Source organism: Acyrthosiphon pisum, chromosome A1 (genome assembly GCF_005508785.2).
Source record: "Acyrthosiphon pisum isolate AL4f chromosome A1, pea_aphid_22Mar2018_4r6ur, whole genome shotgun sequence".
NCBI lineage: Eukaryota > Metazoa > Arthropoda > Insecta > Hemiptera > Aphididae > Acyrthosiphon > Acyrthosiphon pisum.
Window position 1 is genome coordinate 74,735,782 of NC_042494.1, and position 23,330 is coordinate 74,759,111.

General features: G+C 36.1%; 1 protein-coding gene across 20 annotated transcripts in view; it reads right to left on the minus strand.

Annotated features, from left to right (window-relative positions):
* The window catches only part of LOC100160047 (CUGBP Elav-like family member 1), a 193,934-nt gene that overhangs the window by 113,042 nt on the left and 57,562 nt on the right, over positions 1-23,330 (minus strand). For 19 of the 20 annotated variants that reach the window (XM_029487507.1, XM_029487506.1, XM_029487524.1 and 16 more), the window contains one exon: positions 2,644-2,852. In XM_029487507.1, coding sequence (XP_029343367.1) covers positions 2,644-2,852 — 209 coding nt within the window. Of the gene's footprint in view, positions 1-2,643; positions 2,853-2,913; positions 2,932-23,330 lie in introns of those variants that run through there. The other variant, XM_029487523.1, reaches the window with a different exon arrangement.

The following is a 23,330-nucleotide window of genomic DNA, read 5'->3' on the forward strand; positions in this document are numbered from 1 at the left end:
GTATATATCGAGGATTTCAATAATATGAGCACGGGGTTTAATCTAGACAAATGTATACAACGATGTCGGGATTATCGTTGTATGCGAACAAAACAAATATATGCGCTGGTTCCGGTATATATATGTGCGCACGACGTGGCCAACATCTATCAACATATATATATATATACCACTACCACGGTAATCTTTTCCCAGATCGTACAAAAGAATTACACGAAGAGTGCGGCGGCGGCGCGATGTGATCGTATCGGGAAAAAAATAAATGCGATTTACGAGCTATGCGATAAAATGCCTACGAAAATTATATTACAGTATTAAAGTTAAGGCACTTTGACCCACCACCGTGGCACCGTCGAGACTCGATATCGTCGTCACTGCACAGTGATATTATAATGGTGTTGTATAGGCATACAGCGCGGGGTTTTATTCGACCTTTTTTGGTAATAATTAACGAAGAAAATCCCCGTAGATATAGGTGCGGTATTATTGGAGAACCGGAGAAGTCATTAAATCTAACGGCAGCAGCGTAGTACGAAAACTTTTAGACTGATCCTTATTACTACTGTAGTAGTAGGTATACCGCTGCACATCTTTTGCGACTCGATTGAAACTCAAAAAGCTGCGTAAAGAGTTTTTGTTTTGTTTTGTTTTTTTCATTTTAATTAAGAGTTTTGGAGATAGACCGACGTCACCGTCTTTCTCGTACTTAAAAATTAATTGCCGAAGAATTTCGCGGGAACGCGCACGTACATCGCGTACTTCGCTCGCGGTTTAAGTGTGTTTACTGTGCGCTGTCGTTATTCGGAAATACACTCGTAACCATGTTTATTGTATAAAAAGAAATATGGTCTCGCCGCATAGGGTTTATTTTGCGTACGATAATAATAATATTATAGTAACTTCGAACGAGAATCAAGAACTCGGGCTGCAGCGAAATAACGAAGGCATGTGAAAACAGGAGAAATAGAAATAAAACGTACATTAATTATAATAATAATATGCCCTCGGCGTTTGCGTTCCAATTTCGACTGCGACGCCCACACGTGGGGTGATAAAGACGATTAAAATACCGACCGGACGGCCGACGGTTTAACGACGTGGATTTAGGTGTTGAGAAACGCGTACGATGGTATATAATATATAATATAATTGGCCGTAAACACAGCACTCGCGACGCGCACTCATTAATCGCCATGACGATGACGGCCGCCACCGTACTGAATCGTAAAAAATGTATGAACCTCGTGCCAGCGAAAAGCGCGTGCACAACGGTTCTAAGGTCAGTGATGTGCATTCACCGTGATGGCGGTACCTCAAGACACTACGTCTAGTAATGTAAAATAATAATTTCAATTTCAAAATGGCATAATGTTTTTGGATTTTAATATATTTTATAATTTAACGTGAAAAACGTTTCGTCGGTCATTTTCTATAGTCTAGTTGTTTGTGCTTAAATATTAACTATATGCAAATACAGATACAAATATACAAACATCATATTATACAAGAGTTATATAAAGTGATTCAATACGATGGGTAGAATTTCAGCAACAACTGATAACTCGAATACAGCGTTGGGTTAGGCTAACCTAAAATAGTTTAATATAACGTCAACAATATAATCAGAAACTCATAGATTACAATAGAATGTTATGTTAAGACGAAACGTTATAAATCTTAGATCGTATCAGACATTTATATTTTTGAAGCTAATGGTTTGTATATTGACCTCGTGAACGCGATATTACATCGTAATTCGTATACCCAATAAAAACGTTTGATGTCTCGAATGCGTCTTTAGAACGGACTACGGTTTTAAAACATGATTACCATGCGGCCATACCTATATAGTGGTATACTAATATTTCAGTGAAAATGGCATAACGTAAAAAAAATATATCGAACAAAACCAACGAGCAGAGCCACCACGGTGTTCTAGTTAGGTATATAGGAATGTCAACAATATTGTGCCTCGCGACGTGGTTATTATATAATATCATTTCTTTGACAGGTATATTTAGGGTTATTGTTCTGCGCGTCCGCCGCGGCTGCAGAGCGCACTCCGTATACTTGTATAATGGGTACCCATTAATACCTTTATATATACGCGGAGAGGAACGGTATGGAATTCGGAGACGATGTCGTGTCGTACGTAATAATTATGTCCCTGGTACTGTTTTGTACACATCGCGTCGTCGTGTGTAATTTGAAAACTTCTGCCGTTTTGGCCGCAATTAAACCGAAAAACTTTTCATCAAATGTTCATTTTTTTTTTTTTTTTTTTATTAATTATATATAGTTACAAGAAGGGTGGGCGGGTAGAGAGAAAAAGTGAGAGAGAGAGAGAGAGAGAGAGAGAGAGAGAGAGAGTGAGTGGTAACTATACAGTACGGCAGATTGAAAATTACGTTTTTGCATTGTCGACTAAAATATATTGCCATACATTTTATAGTAATAATATTATAGTGTTGCCAGAACACGCGACAAATCACTCGGCACGACGAACGACAACTGCACGAAAACTGCAGTGAAATGTGTACATTTTAAAAACTCGGTTAAATAGTACCGTCCGTGAAATCCAAGTAAAAAAATTAGATCATATTTCCTTAAAATAATTCGTACATGGAAACCGTAAGATCTTACCTTTGCTGACCCCGGAGAACTTGTCCCTGAGCAAGTTCAACTGGTACACTCGGCCAAACTCGCCGAACATGTCCATCAGGTCCTGTTCGTTCATCGCCCTAGGTATCTGGCCCACGAACATTTTTATGTAGTCAGTTTCCGGTTGTTCGCCGTCGTTGCTGCCATCGGCCGTGGATGCACATGGGGTTGGGATGGACATTTCTATATCACTGAAAGTAAAAAAAATACACGTCTCAATTACATAATATTATACCTAATATCATATTATACCTATTCTACGGTCGTCAAAGAATTAATGTAATGCGATATACTTGTGTATATGCTCACTATTATTATTATTATTTTACAACGGTTACCTACCTACGTACGTACAAACATACGACCTTATATCATATAATAATAATAATACTATGTGCCGATATATATTTTGTTTTTAATCAACCGTGTGTCATTGAAACTGGGCCTGTCGTCATGATTCCTACGACATTTACCTCAGTATAATAATACATATATGTGCGCGGGGTATGTGTGCACGAGGAGATTTACCCCAAATTGTATTCCGAGACGACCCCCCAGGGAGATTTGTGGGACCGACTGAGTAGTCACGGGTCGCCTCGACCATTTCACATTTTGCCGTAAAGAGGCTTAAGATCGGATTTCCCCGGCGGCGGCGGTGGCCGTTGCGGTGATTGTTGCGAGGTAGGGTTTATTATTATTGTGGCACACGTGGCCAATCAATCGACGGGCATTACGATCGAATGTCACCTGATCCGGTCGAATCCCGTCGTTGACATCGTATTATTATGTTATTTCAATATATTACGATGTAAAAAGACTAGGCAGTTAAATAAAAACGACAAAGTGAAAATTTTTTTGTTGTTGAAAAGACGAGTGCGAAAAGATAGAAAACTGATGAAGGCATTGCGTATTATTGTTGTTGTCGTCGTCGTCGTCATCGTCTCGTGACACCATGACTGGTTATTATTTTCGTAGCCTTTCGACGGCAAAACTAAAGACTCCGTCATACTTTTGAGGTTTCCTTTGTGTTCGAGAGCATTTTTTTCTCTACTAGGAAAAAAACAATTGTGATCTCGTGAGCCGCCGAGTGCAAAAGACAGCGTTTGTATTTATTTTATACTCTTTTCCGTTTCGATTAAAATAAAATAAAAACGTTTCGGGTTGAATAATATACTCATCGTACACTATAACGAAGTTGAGGATGGTGGTGGTGGTAGCGCGACGGATAAGACGTTTCGCAAACTAGAAAAAATAAAAATAATAATAAACAAGAAAAGAAGAAAAGCAAACTTTACGACTCTGCTAACTTTTTCGTTTCTATAATATGAACGTAATTTATGAGTCTAAAATGAAATATGTATAACCAATAATCAATGTAATACGGACGCCATGAAAATTAACCAGCTATAGTATAATACAAATTGCCATTATCAGAACCAGCATAAATAAAAGTATATTGGAGTCTGCAATGTGTATAAACTACAATAATGCGTGTGCGTGTATGGTGAAATAAATGATTGTAACACTGACTAAATCTCCATGGTAAAATATAGTATCATCAACGCATAAGTCATGGCACACCCAATCCTTGTCCCGTATAGTAAATTTTACACGGTAAATTTATTTCACGCAGATATTTAAAAAAAAAAAATGTATTTATACGAGCTGTGATAATTATTATTGATAGTAACAATTACCTATAACTGCATATGTTGAGCTTACGCAAGTATAAAGGATGATCGAAGTCAAGAGGAAATCCCAAAAAATGTGTTTGTAACGGATCTTTCGAAATACCAGAGTGAAATACGTGTAGTTATTATAGGGAAAATGCTCAGGCAGCCACTAGTATAGACGTGTAGATTATATGACGTATAGTATGTATTACAACTTTGAATGCATTCGAAAAAGAAACGCACAAGTTTAAATAAAAAAGCCAACATAATGGTTATGTATAGGTATTATATTATTATAATATAGACGCGTAATACAAACTAACCATACACAGAAACCTAAAACCACAATGGGCCGCCGCTGCATACGGAAGCGGAATGGGGAGGGGGGCAAGACTTATAATAGCAGTTATCTCCACCTCCCCCCACACACTCACTCAAAACGCCTCGTGTGTGTGGGTGCGAGTGTGTGGGTTTTATGCGACGCGCCGCGTCCTTATCTGCTCGTACACACTCGAGTACCGAAATTGCATATGCATGAACGCCTCGTAATGAGCGGACAAATGAAACGAAATATTATACGCGACTACGGCGTATTTTACCTGCTGCGCCACCGTCTGTATAATAATAACAACAACATATAATAATATACGCTGTAATAATAATAATAATAATAATAATAATAATAACAATTTTACGTCTACTGCGGAATATAATATATAACGGAGCACGGATGGCTTTTTTTCCCTCACGAGGGATGATAGATTCACGCCGAGCATAGATATCTCGGTAAAATGATATTCTCTCGGCAGTCAGCACCCCCACCGCCATGTTCGTACCGGTATAAAAATTAATTTACTTTTGGAAATATCAAAAACCACTCGACATCATGATTTTGCCCGACGTTGCTTATTATGTGCATAATATATACGAAAAAATAGTATCAGCTGCACTTTAGACACGCGTAAAACAAATAAATTTTAAAGATTTAACGAGTCGCACGCACCCCGACGCGCCATCGGTCACGAATTTTGTAGTCGAACTATTTGGTTTTAAACGAGCGCGTAGGTATGTTCAAAAAAAATATGTTCCTGGCACGGTATAGAATTTACCGCGGTATGTCCCGGTGCAAATTGTCAAGGTGATTTGTTTGTATATTTTATACCTAGCAAATCAGTAGTTTATATTTTACAATCGTAGGTACGCGCGTTATTGTGATATTATAACATTATGTGTATAATATTATTGGCGCGTCCAATGCGGAGAGAGTGTTTGATTTGAAGTTAACTACCTACGCGCTTCGACGGTCTGTTATTAAAATATCCGGTGGTCGGTCATGCGCATAATAATAATTTTATGGTATATTTTTATCGGGTATATTATTATAATAGTAATACGACGATACAAAATATGCGATCGCGCGCGCAATGGATTGCATTATTGTTTGTACACCGGCGGCGTTTGTTTGTATGTTAGAAAGCCACTTAAGTATGCTGGCGGTCTGATAAAATATTTTTTAATGTTTTACTACAACTTAGGTGATTGTTTTATTACCGTCCATTGATATGATATTGTCGAAACGGTGCTTTCGTTAATATTATAATAACTGATTCAAGGATCGCATACAACTCAAATGGAAAATGCACTGACATAAACAGAAGACTAAGCTAAGAAAAATAAAGAACACAATTTTTGACAGACCAAACTTCCTTCCGATTAAAAGGGATAAGGTAGTTATAAACAGACTAGCATCGGCCACACCTGTCTTACACATGGATACCTCATGGACAAAGGAGAAAAACCACAGTGCATTTATTGTGGAACTGAACTCTCAGTCAACCATGTAACCACCGAATGCCTCCAATATGCAGATGAACATAGAAACTTCCGCATACCCAACACACTAGATGCAGCACTCGGACGAGACGCAGATACCACCATACAAATCCTTAAATTTTTAAGCAAAACAAATCTGTACAGTAAAATATAAGCTTAACTTTAAAAATAATGTAATTGTAAACAATTGTAACTTATGGCCTTTGTCGTCGATGTTAATTAAGAACAATAAATAAAAATAAATATAATAACTGAGGAATTTGACTCATTGGTCAAAAGTGCAGATGAGGTACATCCTCGAATTTCGAATTTAATTGAAATATAAATAGCACGAACAAAACAATGATGCGTTGTAGGTATATTTTTTTTAATTTACATATTATCACAAAATCATTTAGACTATTAGGGCACAAGCAGCGTGCTAGTATAATGTTTGATAATTTTATGTAAATCATTTATGTAATACGAATTTGGGTAGCGTTTTATGACGATGTGCTCGCGAAACAGTATGCTGAATGCTGATCTACCTGTTCGATGTCCGTCTTTCGGCTGCAGTCCCTATATCTTCAATGATAGTTTCCCGAACTCGTGCCCGGGGTGCGCTTAGCGGAATTTAACCAAAATAATCATCGAAGAGGCGTATTAATCAAATGAAATGTACCGAAATTTATATTTAGGAATTGTGAAAATCGATTTTAGAAAAAAAGCATCATCCCAACAAAAACGATATTGACCATCAGCTGGTAACATATAATAAATTACACAAAATCATATAAAAAGGTATCAAAATCTGGACGGTGGCGGAATGACTATGTATCGATTTTGGTGGAAAAGGAATATAATATATATACGTATAAGTAATCGGACGGGAGAGTTTTTGCAGGGAAATGGATACGGTCCAAAATTGGTTCACGCACCGTACAACGTCGATACGAGTTAATCCGACCACGGTGTATATTATACCTACGCATTAGCACAGAAATAGGCACACGCCCGATGCAGTTTCCCGCACGTCGTCGTAAATGTGGATTTGTTATCGGTTGAAAAAAAACCCATCTGGTTATGATTTACGAGCGATTTTAATATTATAATTACGAAAAAAAAGAGTAAACGTTATTATCATAGGTATTTTTTTTATCGGGATTAACGTTCGAACACGTATTAATTGACAAACTTTTTTTTTCGTTTGCAATCTTTTGTTCGTGTAATAATATTATTATATTATTATATTTTCAGACACAAGGATTACGCGCATTATCAATGTGACGTCGCGGGATTTAGTCCGAACGCATTTTCATAATTGCTCGATTATTAACATACAAATTAAAACGTAATCCGTACGGATTTAGAATGACGAATAAGTTTTACGACGACATCGTTTTTAATATTCGCTAAAACGAAAATAATTTTTATAAATTGAGGTCGTCCACCGACAATTACCGTCGGCGTCGGCGGGTTCGCGGTGCTTTCGCCCGGCCCGGCGCGCCGCAAACTTTTAGATTTATTCAAATTTAAATGATTTACAGCGCATTGTCGGAATTCGAGTTCACGCTAACCGCGCGGGTGTTTCATATTATACGCGGCGGAACGAAGAAGTATTTATATTTTTTCGGTCGTTGAAGAAGGTAGAAAAAAATACACTTCGAAATTAAAGCAACTAATCAAAAGCGTATTGTTGTAGCGGCAGCGAGAGGTCTCGGTCTTCAGCTACTTTATGGTTTCGTGTACGGATAATGGCAGTACACAATCACAATACAGTGCAGGGGGTGAATCGTAAAAGAGTTTTCGGCGTCCACGTCGTGTCTACATCATCGCCGCAACAGAATCATATTTTATAGATACACTAAAAAAAGCGAATAAAATACCGATCGACAGGCAGCGAGACCGTGACCGTGGTCAGTGGACCGAAGGTGAAGCGCTTAAAAACCTGATCGGGTTTTACTTTTGTTAACTTTATTCGAAACACGGGGCGTTAGAAAAACCCGAAGCCACGGACGGCTTGAAAGTTTGAAAGTGGAAAATGTGTACTTCCTATCATCTACGTTGTTGTGCCCAACAATCCTTCGGTGTACAAACTACAGTAATCCTTCGCGTTTGGTCGTGATGTTTCTTGGCCCGTGTGCATGTCTAAGATATATTATAATAATATTATGGAAACGATTTCAGCGAACCTATCTGCAGTAAACGAAGCCCGCGCGGTTTTCCACCGGTAATTCGAGATTATTTTACCGGTGGCTGCGGCTTCGGTGTAGTGGTTCATCAAAAGCTATTGGGATAGGTCTGGTGTAAGATAAGTTTAGCTCGTTTTACCAAAGTCCACATGAAACGTCGATGAGTATACTATAATGCATAATAGTATACTGCGCAGCGTTAGCACGTAGTAGCAAACAGAAGGGGTAGTACGAGTAATTAAACAAATACACACAGAAAGAGAGAGAGAGAGAGAGAGCAAGAGAGAGAGATGCGCACACACACATGTAGAGGTAGATTAGACTATGACTTAATAATATATAGGTATGTCGTATGTGAGTAACTCATTTACTACACATCACATTATATACGCACGCGATACGAGTGAACTCGACGCGTTCTATAATAATATAATCTGTGTTATACCTACATAATAATAATAAAATAATGTATAGAGATCAGAGACCGAAAATTGTGTGTGCGTTCTTGCCGTATAGTACGAATTAGTTTGGGATTATCATCGTCATTGTTGTACTATACTCGTCCGGGTAACAAAGACGCGCGTACATATCCTTTTGTTCCTCGCCACCAACGTTTACTCGAGTCGTTTTTTTAAACTCCCTTTTCGTATTATTTTACTCGTTCTAGTATATCGCGCAGATGTGTGTTCACCACCATCCACTCACCCTTCTCCACAACCCCTATACGGCACACCGTGCACATATGCGAAACTTGCACCGATCATCCTCCTGCAATGGTGTGTAAGTGGGCAGGCGGGGGATTTTCGGTAAAAAAATTGCCCACCGCGCCGTACCGTTAGTATTATCATTTTTTTTCATAAAAAACGAGGGTATTATATCATCCCATTATTCAGGTATTTCATGTGTTTGGCGATTGAGTGATAATAATAATATGATTTATCATATCTATACAATATTTACGTATTATTCGACGTACCTATATCTATAACAATCACATATTTTATATGATATATCGCGGTCTGTGAATCCAATAAAACGTGTAAATATAATATAATAAGTCTGCTGCCAATTGTCATTAATCTTACATATTACCCGTTATTTTTCAAAAGTTACAACTCCGACGTTATACGTATATATGTACTACAAGTGCGAGTGATTCTTCGACGTTTGAAATATGATTATTGTTCGGTACAATATAATATTCGTGTGTGCTTTTATATAATAACTGAAGTTTTTTTTTTGTTAGCTCCACCGTCTCTCCTACCTTCGTCGCGGAGAGTATCCCCCAGCGTAGCCGTGCAGATAATTCTAATAATCTGAACAGTACACAATCGATATACCACGTTGACAACATCTCACCCTCGTAAATAAATCGATATCGCCACAGGCAATGATGGTGCGTTGTGGATGTATACATGGATATATTGCACGCTACCACGCCGATATGGACACACTGTACTGCCGTTGTTATTATTATTATTACTACTACTACTACTACTTCTACTACTACTAGTATAATAATGCCCGCCGGTGCGGGTTTTCTCGTGACAGAAGTTCGATAAATAAATAATATGGACGAAACACATTTTTCCACTTTACTCCCGTGGAGACTATTAAAAATGCATATACCGTCGCCGGACAGACGTACACTGTAGAAATAGAGTGAAACAGGATGAGTGGGTGAGAGAGATAGAGAGAGAATGAGAGAGAGAGAGAGAGAGAGAGAGCTGTCTCTCTATTACTGCCGTTGTCAATATTGAGTTCCTGTACATTTATATCTATTGTTGTGGTGCCGTATATATTATATACGATGAATTCGTATACAATTTATTATATTATGATCGCTGGCTATCGTACAACGGTTACGACTGTGTACTTATTCGGTTCGTTGTTGCTATTATATTATTGTATTATGCGATTATTATATCATTGTTTTATATGTATTGTAGTTTTCCGTCGCCGGACCGGAAGAACACTGTAAAAAATCGTCACGACCGCGACCCCGGAGCAACAACGATAATATAACCGCGGACGGTCGACACGCTGGAACCTGCGATATGAAACCTTTGCGTGATACGAAGTCTGCAAGTGCCTTTTCACGCTTAACGCATAATACGGTCAAATCAATACCTGCCGATCGATAGCCTGCAGTACACCACGTATATTATGATCGGCGGCGCGAATGTTTAATAATAATAAAATGTACTTCGACGCAATTAATATTCCACCGCATAAAAGGTCCCTCTACCGTATTATTATATTACGCTATTATGTATATTATTCGCGATGATGCATCTTCATTGTTCGTTATTCGGTCAAACACACACACACGTACGTACGTACGTTATAATGTAATTAATTACCAAGTAATCAACCTGTACAAAATGGGTTTTAGATCATATGCATATATTTTTATTTCGTTTTTTTAATTTAATTTTTTTGTGTGTTGCAACATTATCCATAATATAATTTTATCCACTGTCCGAAAACCACGGACAGAGAGCTATACATAGCGAAACAACATTCTATCAATTGATGATTTTATTTTAACGATACAATAAATATATACTAATCCGATTATTGTTATTACGATTCTCGCATCGGAAATTTCACTTTATAGGCATTTTTGAAATAAATACTCGTAAAAACATTCACACATTTCGCAAACTTTTTGTTTGAAAAATAAATACAAGTGGAATATTAATTTTTAATTTTTAACATAATATTATTATTATTCTGACCATTCCGATCGACATTTCTGTCTTCTTGTAAAATTAATTTATGGGACGAAGTCAATGAAGCAGAATGGCTAGTAGGTACAATTTTTAAGGGACGTGGTATATTTATTAGTTATTACCATAATTTAAAAAAGTATGGTTTGATTAATAAATTATACAAGGTAAAAATTATTTTTTTCCCTCATAAAAATTGTTTAATAGAGATATTAAAATATTTAAATGGATATTATTCTTTCCGTAAAACATAGATAAGAGTTTTCGTGACTGTCATAATTAAACCATGATTAAATATTTAACCCATATATTTAAATGAGGTTAATAAACAATCAATTCGGGGTTATTGCGTGATACGTCAGCTCTTATTGTGAAATAAGAATTTTGGACTGAATTTACTATTATCGAATTGTATTATATTATATAGACTAACACCTACGTCTAAACAATAAACAGGATGGAAAATTGACACTATGAACGAGATTATTTTTTCTGCGATAATGCGGGAATCCCCTAAACAACTTAACAAGACACTGACATTTCTTTTAAACTCTGTTAGACATCAAACATGCTAATGGGTCATGTTCATTCTGTTATTAGTTTTTTATTATATTTCATAAAAATAAATACGAACACCATAACTTTCGACAGCATATCGAACGTTGGTACAAATCACGTATATTATATTATACATACATTGACGAATAAATGTCTCAAAATTAAAATTAATCTGTCACTGTATACACGAGTATGATGCGAGCAAATACAAAAAAAAAATTGCTATGTAAATTACATTCTAGTTGTTATAACGTACCTAGTGACAATTCGCGATCGTTTGAACAACAGGAATCGTATCGTATAATATAATTAAAATTAATAAAAACAAACTGATTTTTATCCGTTAAAAACAAAACGAAAAAAAATTCCATACGTCCTCACAAACGACTCAATCTGCGCCTATACAGTATGTAAATTAATTGGAAAGTCAGTGGATATAAAAATAATACAGCTACTACTGACTCTTCTATTAATTTACAAACTGTATAATATTTCGGATTTATAAATCATTACACGGGCAGGCGTATACCTATATTTTATTTCCATAATAATGTAAATTATATAAAGCGACTGATGCCCTGCGTAGTAATAACTAATATTATTACCCAATAATAATAATAATAATACAATAGACCGAAAAATATAATATTATTATAGGTAACATATTATGTCGTTAAATAATAACCCATATAGAACGGACAATAATATTAGGTGTCGTCAATTTCTCAATAATAATCTTAATACGAAATTTGGTCACGTGCTGTCTGGTGCAAATGCGGTTTTCGTGTACTATTAACACAAAAGCTCACGTCCGTTGATTTTTGCCCATTAAATGTATGCCTGACGGGCTCATATACCCATCACCGCCACCGCCACCGCACCACCACAGCCTTCGTCGTTACCACTACCGCCGTAGTGGTCGTCACCTCACTCTCTTTATATATATATGCCCACACCAAATGCACATGCATTATTCCTGTCAATTGTCCGGCGTTCCCGGAAGTTGTTGGTCGTCCGACCCGCGTCCACCCACATAAATTCGTTGCGACCTACCACCACCCGCCACTACCATCACTACAATCCCGTACGGCCATCATCGTCACGTCATCCTCCCTCTCGCCCGACCGATCACTAGACACCTCTCGCCGTACTCTAACCGTCCTTTCCGAATTTAGTTTAATGACATAGTGCCGTCAGCGGGGCTTATGTAGTATAATAATATTATAATGTGTACACTGTGCCATCGTACTTGGAAAAGGTGATGGGTACGTTTATACGTCATATATTTGCGTTTAGCGTAGGCATTATAATATATATTATGTGTAGTGTGTTTAATATAATATAGTCGTTAAACTCGCCGGCGCTTATCGTCAAGATGAACCAGTCCTTCATTTTAATCCGGACGTGACTGCGGGGGGAATGGTGCAGGTATGTTTTGGGACGGTGGAAGGGGGCGGCACAGGGGCGTCAGGAAACGGAAAACGGAAAGTGGGAGACATGTAAGTACGCAAGGTGGAGCGCGGCGCATATACGCGTCCGTCCGTCCGTCCATCCGACTGTCCTTCGCACCCTCTCCTGCAGCTCTTCGACCACCCACTTCAGCGGCAGAGAGCTGACAGCGTCACCGCCGGTTAATTTATGCGAATTATATTATATATTATTATACGCGTTGCTATGTCAATTTGCACACTCCGCGCGATTTGACACCCCCGTCTCACACCGATTGATTTGTGACACTGTGATGTATATCGTATATATAATATATAATATACTCGCCGCACCCGCACACCCACACATCATACAGTAGATATATAATATATATATATATATACCCACACGGTATACGTTATATTATATTATTATATATGGATGCTGCGGTATACGCGTGAACGGCGGTGCGACGTCTAAAACGCATTTACCCGTAAGTGTATAGTGTTCGCCTCGAGTGTGCGAGTGTACGTGCACGACGGGAAATCGGGATTTATGTGGCGGCCATAACTACAAGAGTATAATATCATATTGTTATATGTATGGCGTTCGGTTATATAATATATATATTATATTCGCGAGCGGTTATGGTCGGAATGTATAAGTTTTTAAATAAATGACACATAATATATATTATTATTTTGCCGCTGCAGGGAGATTCGTCATTTTGTACCAGTTATCGTTAACCACCACCACCACACGATATTGGAGACTGGAGTATACCTCTAGACCGGCGCCTAGTTTAACAATGGGTATGTATATATCAAGTGTACACAGTACCTATACGTATAACTATACTAACTATTATATATATAATGTAGTCGCAGCATACAGTACTACGTAGTAATAGTATTGGCCGTTTGTAGTGGCACAAGTAATAATATACTATCTTTTGAAAGTTTTAAGTTCGTTTTCGTACGTCACCGGCACCTGCGACTTGCGACATTTTCGTTTGTATACACTGCACATACACGTGCAATGGTGTAACTACCCACTACATGCTGCGCCCAGCTATCGTTAACTTGGATCCTTATTTTTTATACAATATACATTGAACACAATTTTTTTTTACACGCATATATTTTTTACATCAACAATATTTACCGCTGGCTGAGTAGTACAAACGATACGATATTTGTCGAGAAAAATTAGTAGATGTTTTTCTTAAAAACTCTTTTGTACCAACACTTTAAATTCGAGTAGGTACTAATGCATTGAATAAGCTACGAAAAAAATCACACACAGAAAATTAAGTAAGTCGTATACATATAATGTTATTAATGGTCACATTTGTTGGTGAGGGGGAATACGATTCCAAAAAAAGCGACAGTATCGATAAGGGAGGGGGGGCTCTGTGGTAGTAGCTGGCGATTTAAATTTTTCCCATTTTCATTATTTTTAAATTACGGAAAAGCAATATAAAATAATAACATGAAATAGTACTCATGTATTTTATTTCCTATCTCTTTTCCTCGGATACGTCGTTCTACGTAATCAAATAAAACTTATATTAAAACAGTCAAGGGGAGAGCAAAAATATAAAATTGTTACTGGCGTATTATTATTATTATTTTTTTACTCCATAAAAACATCCAAAAAAATAATTGAAGTGTCTCATTATTGTGAAGTAACATTCAAACAGACGGAGGGTAAAGTCCACGATTATTGATTTTAGATAGCACTGCGGATATGAAAGCCAATTCTCTCTCACAATACCTATAATATTCGTACCTATATATATTATACTGTATATTATAGATATAGAAATATGATTGTTTACTTGCAAGACTTCAAATTCAAAGTATTTCATATTGAAATTCACTAAGCCCTTAAACCCGTAAGCGAAAAAATTAAATCACTGTTCTTTGTATACTTTCAAGACAAAAATAACTCAACGCATATAAAAATAAAGTCTAAAAGTTACCAATCGTCAGTTGATTTAATTTAATTTGAAAAATATGGGACTGACATCGATTTAATTTCAATGTTGATAATTATAGTAATAGCCAAGCGCTTTGACTATTGACATTTTTTTTTTTCAAACAACACTTATATTCCATCAAGTAAATAAGTTTTACTTTGATTTGTTTTCTTATTATATTTTTTTACACAACCTATTTAAACATTCTTAATTTGACTGTAGAGATATTAAGACATTTGGGCGGGTGAATATCTAAAAGAAAATAATATTCCTCAGAGAGTTTTAATTATTTAAGAAATTTGTTAGCTTTGGCAGCACAATGATAATTAAGGTAAAAATTTAATGGTAAGGGAAATTCTCGGACGTTAATTAGCGTGATTCCTAAAAAACAAGTAATACGAAGCTCCAGTAGAAGTTTGTCTGAAATTATAATAATAATAATTATTATTATATTGTAGTTGTTGGAAAATATTATTCTGGGTCGCCTGATTGCCTCTCGTTTGCCTAACGAACGTTATTAACTATAATGTCGTGCGCCAAATTGTATGCCCTAGAAGGCAAAGTTTAAAAACCCAGTCGTTCTGTGATAATTCTAAGAGCAATCGTTAAGTAGGTGAATTAAAAAGATAATTTTATGTGTGCGCATTTAAGTATTTCAAAAAACGTATCTATAAAAATAAAAACTATAAAAACGTTATAAATTATATTTTTTTTAACAATAATATTGTAGGATAGAAGAACGTTAACTTAAACGAGGACTTATTATATACAAATTGCAAAGAAAATTCACAATAATTAATGTGAAATATCTGTGGAGTTATATCAATAGAAAATAATGAAAATAATAGGATGATTAAATGGGGTATTTTTGAAAATAGTCGTTGTATAAGCATGGAAAAATAGCTAGGGTTGAATAAAATATTGTACGACTAGTTGTCACTATATTATGCAAACTGTAAATTAAATTCACTGCCGATAATAAAGTACAATTAATAGCATTTAAATTAGTTAAACAATTAACAAGTCTTTGTTTGAAACCATCCAGGTTACCACGCAGTGTTCTCGGGACCTCTGAGTGTTGATAGCAGTTATAGCATTTCACAAACCATATTTACATAATTTGTCAATTCAACATCACTTCACGCGGTACACCTTAATCGTATTGATATTTATAATAATATTTGAAGCGTTTGAAGCTCTTGGCTGTTTATGGATATAATCTCAAGTTTCCATTTGATACCGATTTAAATATTTAATCTCCACCACACCCCCTGTGCCACTGTTCGTTATTGCGGCATCCCTTCGTTATTTTTTACTCGGAGTCTATAGTAATAATATCTCTTTTTCTTTCTCCCGGCCTGTTTCTGAGTTACGGCTTTTCTCTTAAATTCCAACCGAGTGCCAGAACTAATAAATACGTCAAGTATTTGCCGTCCAATTATTAATAATCCGATCTCGTTTTTGGTTACCGAAGATGGGCTGTTATGACTTGTGAATGACGGTTCGAGACCGACACCCGTATTGGATGCATGCTACGAATTGGAGGCAACGGACATCGTTTTGAAACAATTGAATCCATCGGGTTTCCAAGGATAAATATGAAATTAAGACCGGCAAAACTCTGATGTTATCAATAACAATCGGTGGTCCCTTCCACGGACGGGGTGGTTCCGCCAGCCACAGACCACCATTACGTAATAATATTGTAATATTATTATTGTTAACACGACAAAAAGGCAAAAGCCAATGTCAAAAACTTAGTGAGCGCGACGGATAACCACTATAAAGTTGACAATTTTCGAGCGCACTTCGTCGGGTGAAGGCGGAGTCGTCAATGCGAGCAGCTTACGAGTACTTAGCATAATGTGTTCAAAATAATACGATCTCGTAATATTATATATATATCGCTATTGCCGCAGGCGGAACACTCGGGAAAAAATAAACTAATAAGATTCGAATTTATTTTGATTTTACAAAGTATGCTTTTACACATAATAATAATAATAATAATAATATAATAATAATAATAATATGATGTATAGAGGCATACGTTTGTACTCCAAGCACACAGCCCGCAGCCGTTGATATTATTTTTAAACATCGTATTTGAAATTCGTTTTGCATTCGTATATATACGTGTATGCGTTGTAGGTTTATATATATGCACATTAATATAATATTATAGTAAGTTTTATTCAACACTGTGCGCGACAGAAAAACGGCAAATTGTCGTGTCACGTATTCCTAACCGCGACACCCCAATTCAAAGAGTAAACAAAATAAATATTATTTCACGAATGTATCCAAATTGTTTTATAACGACAGAATAAATATTAAATCGTATATACAGTGAGGATTTTTTTCCCACATTCTTTTTACTTTTTCGAAACGAAAGTGAACACTGTTCTGTATCGATCTTATCGGCACATGGTACACAGCATACAGTTATATACTCTATACGCACGTAGGTACTAACTAAAACAGCTATACTGCACCACCATAGTGTGAAAACTGAAAAGTATAAAACACGTGCCGTCGCGGTTATGAAAGGAAAACGAGACGAACGTTGTCGGATTTCCCGATCAAAATCCGACACACGCACGCTGCTGCAGGTATAATAATATTATACGTCATGTACAACATAACTCGGGACATTAAACACGGTAAAGGCTTCTTCACGGGAATCTACGGTGGAACTTGGCGTTTAACCACCGCATAAATGGATATTGTTCGAACAAACTTGTAGGTATGTATATAGGACATTAGTACCTAAGTGTACTGTAATAATATACTGTACAGTGTACAGCCCACTCGACTTGCGTGCTATAGGAATTGTTACAGGTTAACGCGTTATACCACGTGCGATGTCCGTGTACCAGTACTGAGGTATAAGACCAGCGGCAGTTGTGTACTTGTTTATATATTATTATACCCAAACGCCACCCGCGTGATTCGACGATTACAGCAGAAGTTCATGATCGGAGAATTGTGTTCGACATTCCACGGATGCGATAACTACACACCTCGTGAGTTGCTCTCGGGGGCTGTCTGTTGGGTGAGGGGATGGGACGGTAAAAATCGTTACCAGCGAGAGCCCAGGCAAACAACAAAAAGTCCAATATTGCCTATTATATACTCTGCTACTAAATGTATTATGTACATATATATATACACGAACCACCGCCGCCGCCACGCCGGTCTGCCGTTTAGCATTGCAAGGGAATATTAATCAAAGTCGACCGGGACGAACCCTTTTACTAATAGATCGGCGCCGGTCGAAACGTTCGTATCAACATCGCCTGTGCTCGAACGCTTCGTCGTAAATAACTTAACGAGCATAATATACTCACCCCCGCATATACATACGCCGAAACGCGGTACCGCACTCTGATAAGACGACCTTAAAACGTATTATATACTTATATATACTTATTATGGAGAAAGCAGCGGGTTTATCTAAAAAATATATATATATATATTCTCAAATTCACTTTCTTTCATTTTTTATGGATGTACATATTTTATGGTAATCGTGTTTCAGTTTGCCTTTGCAATACCACCAACACCACCACCACCACCGTCACCACATATGACTGTATACAAAATATACTATTGTGACATCGTGATTTTTTTTATGTTACATATATAATAGGTACCCAATATCGTCGAGATGGGCAAAAGAGTACCCTATAATGATGGAACAAACCGACTCGATCGTAAATTAATTGTATACAGCCCCGTCCCGTGTGAAATTCCCATTTCTCCTCACCCGCGATGTGGACGCGTCGTAATAATATATTTACCTAGACCACGCGGCGCCCTCGCAACTGTAATTAAAAGGGTTGCGCGGTGCAGTCTTTATCCCATCCGAAGCACACAGACCCAAACCTAATTTTCCCAACATTGATTTATGATGAAAACAATAACGATTCACGCTAATAATTATACTTCAATACGCCGCCGCGTGGCATTGTTCCATTGGAGTGCGAGAGTAAACACCAGTACCTATACAATATAATGGAATCGTATATATTATTATTCCGCATACAACCAAATATCATATCATTCGCGCGTATATAGCTATTTACACGGGAGGTTCGCGTGAAATCCATATTAATATTATAATATTATGATGCCATGATGGTATTACACTGCACATATACCGCGGTATAAACCCATTAAATATATATTTTTCGTCCAAAGTTTAATTCACGTCAAAATAACGAAATTTCCTCGCAGAGATATTTTTGCAAATTGTTTACACTACTGCAGCAGCAACAACTAGGCAGGTATATACGTAATAATAACGACTAATAATAATATTATATGTGTACGAACGAGTATTATAGCGTGCCATGACGTTGTATTATTATTTATTAATATTATATGTGCCGTCGCCAGATCGGAATTCCGTCAGATGATGTAACAATTAAAACGGAAAATAATCCAACGTTATGGTGCCCTGTGAGTGGCTTTTCCGATGTATATAGGTATTATATTATTAAGTACGTATATGTATGTGTGTTTTTCGCATATATATTATATAATACGATGTCGTTCAGGACATGATTAAGGGAAAATGCGCCTAAAGACAATGATTTTATTTGCGCACCAGCACCTACCCGAATGACGTACTCGACATTCTCTTTTTTTCCTTAATCATGTGCACATTAACACACACGCATCAACGCCTATCGCAGTATTACGCAATGTAGCACATCAGTTTACATTCACTAGAAGTAGTAATGATCACCCTAAATACGTTATTGTGTCACTATAATTTATTACCTAATAATAGTATATCCCTGAGCTATACGAAAATACAAATAAATAATTATTGTTAAGCTAGAAAAATAATATAATGATGAATATATTATTATAGGTACAGTAAGTATCCACGCATTATACCGCGGTATTAATATACTAGTGGACGTAATAGGTATATTTTGGCGTCTTTGAAAGTATTTAAGATCTTAGAGCAACAATACGACATCTCCGTACTTTGGTCAAAATAAGTTTTCGATTGCATACTATTATGAAAAAAAAAATTGAGTTGTTTAGTGCAACAGTCGGACATCTCGGATTGTTCAATACAGATTTAGGTACCCATATAAAAATTTATTCGTTGGAGATGTCTTGTTGTTACTCTCAGGTCTTCGATTTGGGCGTTCGATGCGATTGCTGACTACAACGATGACAGTGTGCACAGGTGTACGTTTGGAAATCATTCGTATAGATATTATGATCGACGTATATATAACGTACGAATTTTCCGTAGAAAGTTTCTAAACATTGTACGGGTGTGCTAACCGTTCTCAAATTTGGATCGCTCATGTATTTATATACCTAGATAGACATTTTATTGAAAAAACAAATCTATGAGCAGTCGTGTATGTTTTCACGATACAATTGTAATGCCACCTACAATAGCGTAAAATGTGTCCTCTACCATAATATAATGCATGATCGATGAATTCGTTCCCTTTCTTTGCGCACCGTGGACGGTTGAAAACACGAATCGGTCACGTACCAGTCGTAGAAAAAAGGGGGAAAAGTTTTTTATTTTTTATATCATTAATTCGGGGAAAAAACTCCGAAATTCGGGCATGTTCTCGATAAAAATTATCAGTTTTCCTGCTGCTGATGCTGCTGTTGTTGTTGTTTGTTGTTGAAAAACTAAAATTACCTACACATAAGGTCGTACTGTCATAGGATTATGGGACACGAAAAGTTTTTCTTTTTAAGCTCGTTTGTATTCATAGCGTTTATTTGTTCAAATATATAATATATATATATATATATATATTTCTCTTTTCAGACTTATTTTGTTCAGTCCCCGTTTTCCGATCTGGCGATGAATTTTAATTGAAACGGTTTTTTTTTATCTCGTATACCACCCCCTGTTTCTCCCATTCCCCTCGTTACTGTTATTCCTTCTCCTTGTGCTCCGGGGACAAATTAAACGCCGACAGCTGTGCCGGGGAGAAAACGTTTAATTAAATCGATAAAAAAGTGCTAATTTCAATTTATATAGGTATATATATATAGATAGAGGGAGAGATTGGGAGAGGGATGGAGAAACTACGAGATAAACACGAAATTTACAACTTTTCACCGGCGCAGAGACCACCAATTCCCGCGCGTTCGGACGAGACCAAGCATATATACTATATAAGAATGCCCGTCGCTTCGCTCAGGATAAAAAACATGCAATTTCACTGTCGGAACGATACGCGATACGCTATAGTGGATGATAAAAACACAACTAAAATTAATGCACGTACATTATACGAACATATAACTACCAAAATGCGAACATCACGGTTTTGATGAGACTGAAAAATATGTTTTTTTTAACCACCGCCTCGAACCGTGAAAGCTATATGTGGCTATTGACACTTCGCAATAACAATATATAATAATATTATGTACGTCTCGTGACAATAAACGTATGTTTGAAATATGAATATTATATTATGGCTTTGGCTTTGTGTCACGTCAATTAAAAAAAATATATACAAATAAAATAATCGTCGAGAGTACGTCGCGTCGTCATCATTCAGTCAGAATGCAAAGTTTTGTTTGTGGTGAGATATTATACCGTAATATTTATAGGACGTATATTTAACATATTTTTTTCGCCAGCACGCCGCACATATTGTTATATTATTATAACAATATATTGTATATATTGTTCGTAATTAAAAACTAAAATAATATCCTGTCCGCAGTTCGAATATTATCCAATAGCTATTGCATTTATATAGAACAATAAGAACATTGCCAATGGAAATTATCAAATGATTTCGATATTATATTTAAATATATATTATACGTGGATATTGAATGGACAATAGGCACAACAAACATATACCAATTATTAAAACGTTGGAAATTCAATTAATTCAACTCTAGAGTACGAACAATAAAACAGCTAGTGAACATATTATCTAGGTATGTCTATTGTATAATATTATATATTATTGTAATATTTTCATCTTGCGGCATTTTTCTCGTAAAAAATCAATTATTCTCCTGCAGGCGACGGAAATGGCATAATTGCATACCTTAAATGCTATAAACATTCTAATTATTATACAACATCGTTGACGGCTATACTAGTGTTTTGTATTTTGTAACAATATGTATTATAATATACGTATACATTAATAAATAATGTTTTATCATAACGCATTAGTGCCGTTTAATCTATCAGTATATTTACATTAGATAAAATTACAAAATATCTCCTTCCAACAAAATATGATTTCTACATAATATTATATTATCCAGATGGGTGCGTAATAATATGAATAGTTTTCGTACTTCTTGGCTGTACCTATTGAGGTATAATATAACGACGCCGTGTTTGATGTTATTTGTTTTTATTTCGTTTGTTATTGTCACGTATTTCAAAATAATTATTACCTTCCGGAGGTGAAGTACTATTATGCTCGACATAAAACCATTCGTACCTATTACTATTACTCTGACTAGTCTGATTACGTTGCTACTGGTATTAGTTATTAGTTATTACTGTATTATACTGCGTCCAGCTTTACTACGCTTCCAGCAGCTACACTATAAACGATTTACGATTACGACTACAACTCGGCTATTACTGTGGTGCAGAATGACTGCAGTGGTCATTTGAGAAATTAAAAAAAAATAGGAACGGAATTTTTTAAAACCACAATAACGTAGGTATAACTACTGCGGTGTTGTATGCATTGGTGAAAATTAGAAGATAACAGCTTATCCTCTCCCAAAAAAAAAGTATTTCGAGCGCCCTTAAAAACAAATAAAAAAAGGTGGGTAAGTGGATGTCGCTCTGCTGTACAGTAGGTTAGAAGTGGGTCACTGTATAATGGACAGTATTAAATTTGAATTCAATGATATAATATCACTGTATAAGAAAAACGATTCTGAGCGGAGACGGTATATCAGTCTATGTATTAGACATATATATATTTATCTATGGTATTAAAAAAAAATTGACCTATAATAGGTACCTATAATAAATTCCAAATTAATCATATCATAATATCTATTAGGTACTTATAAGTTATAACGCGTTATACATCAACAAAAAACCGTGGTAAAATCATAGATATATAATAGTATACTTTAGAAGTTTCAAGTACCCACGAATAATATTATACAATCACAACAAAATAACTAAAATAGTTATCCTACGGTTTTTAATATGTAATTTCGTCCAAATTTGTACTTAAAATTACTATAAAAATAAACTGTGTAAATTTATTTTTTTAAATTTTTTGGTAACAGAATT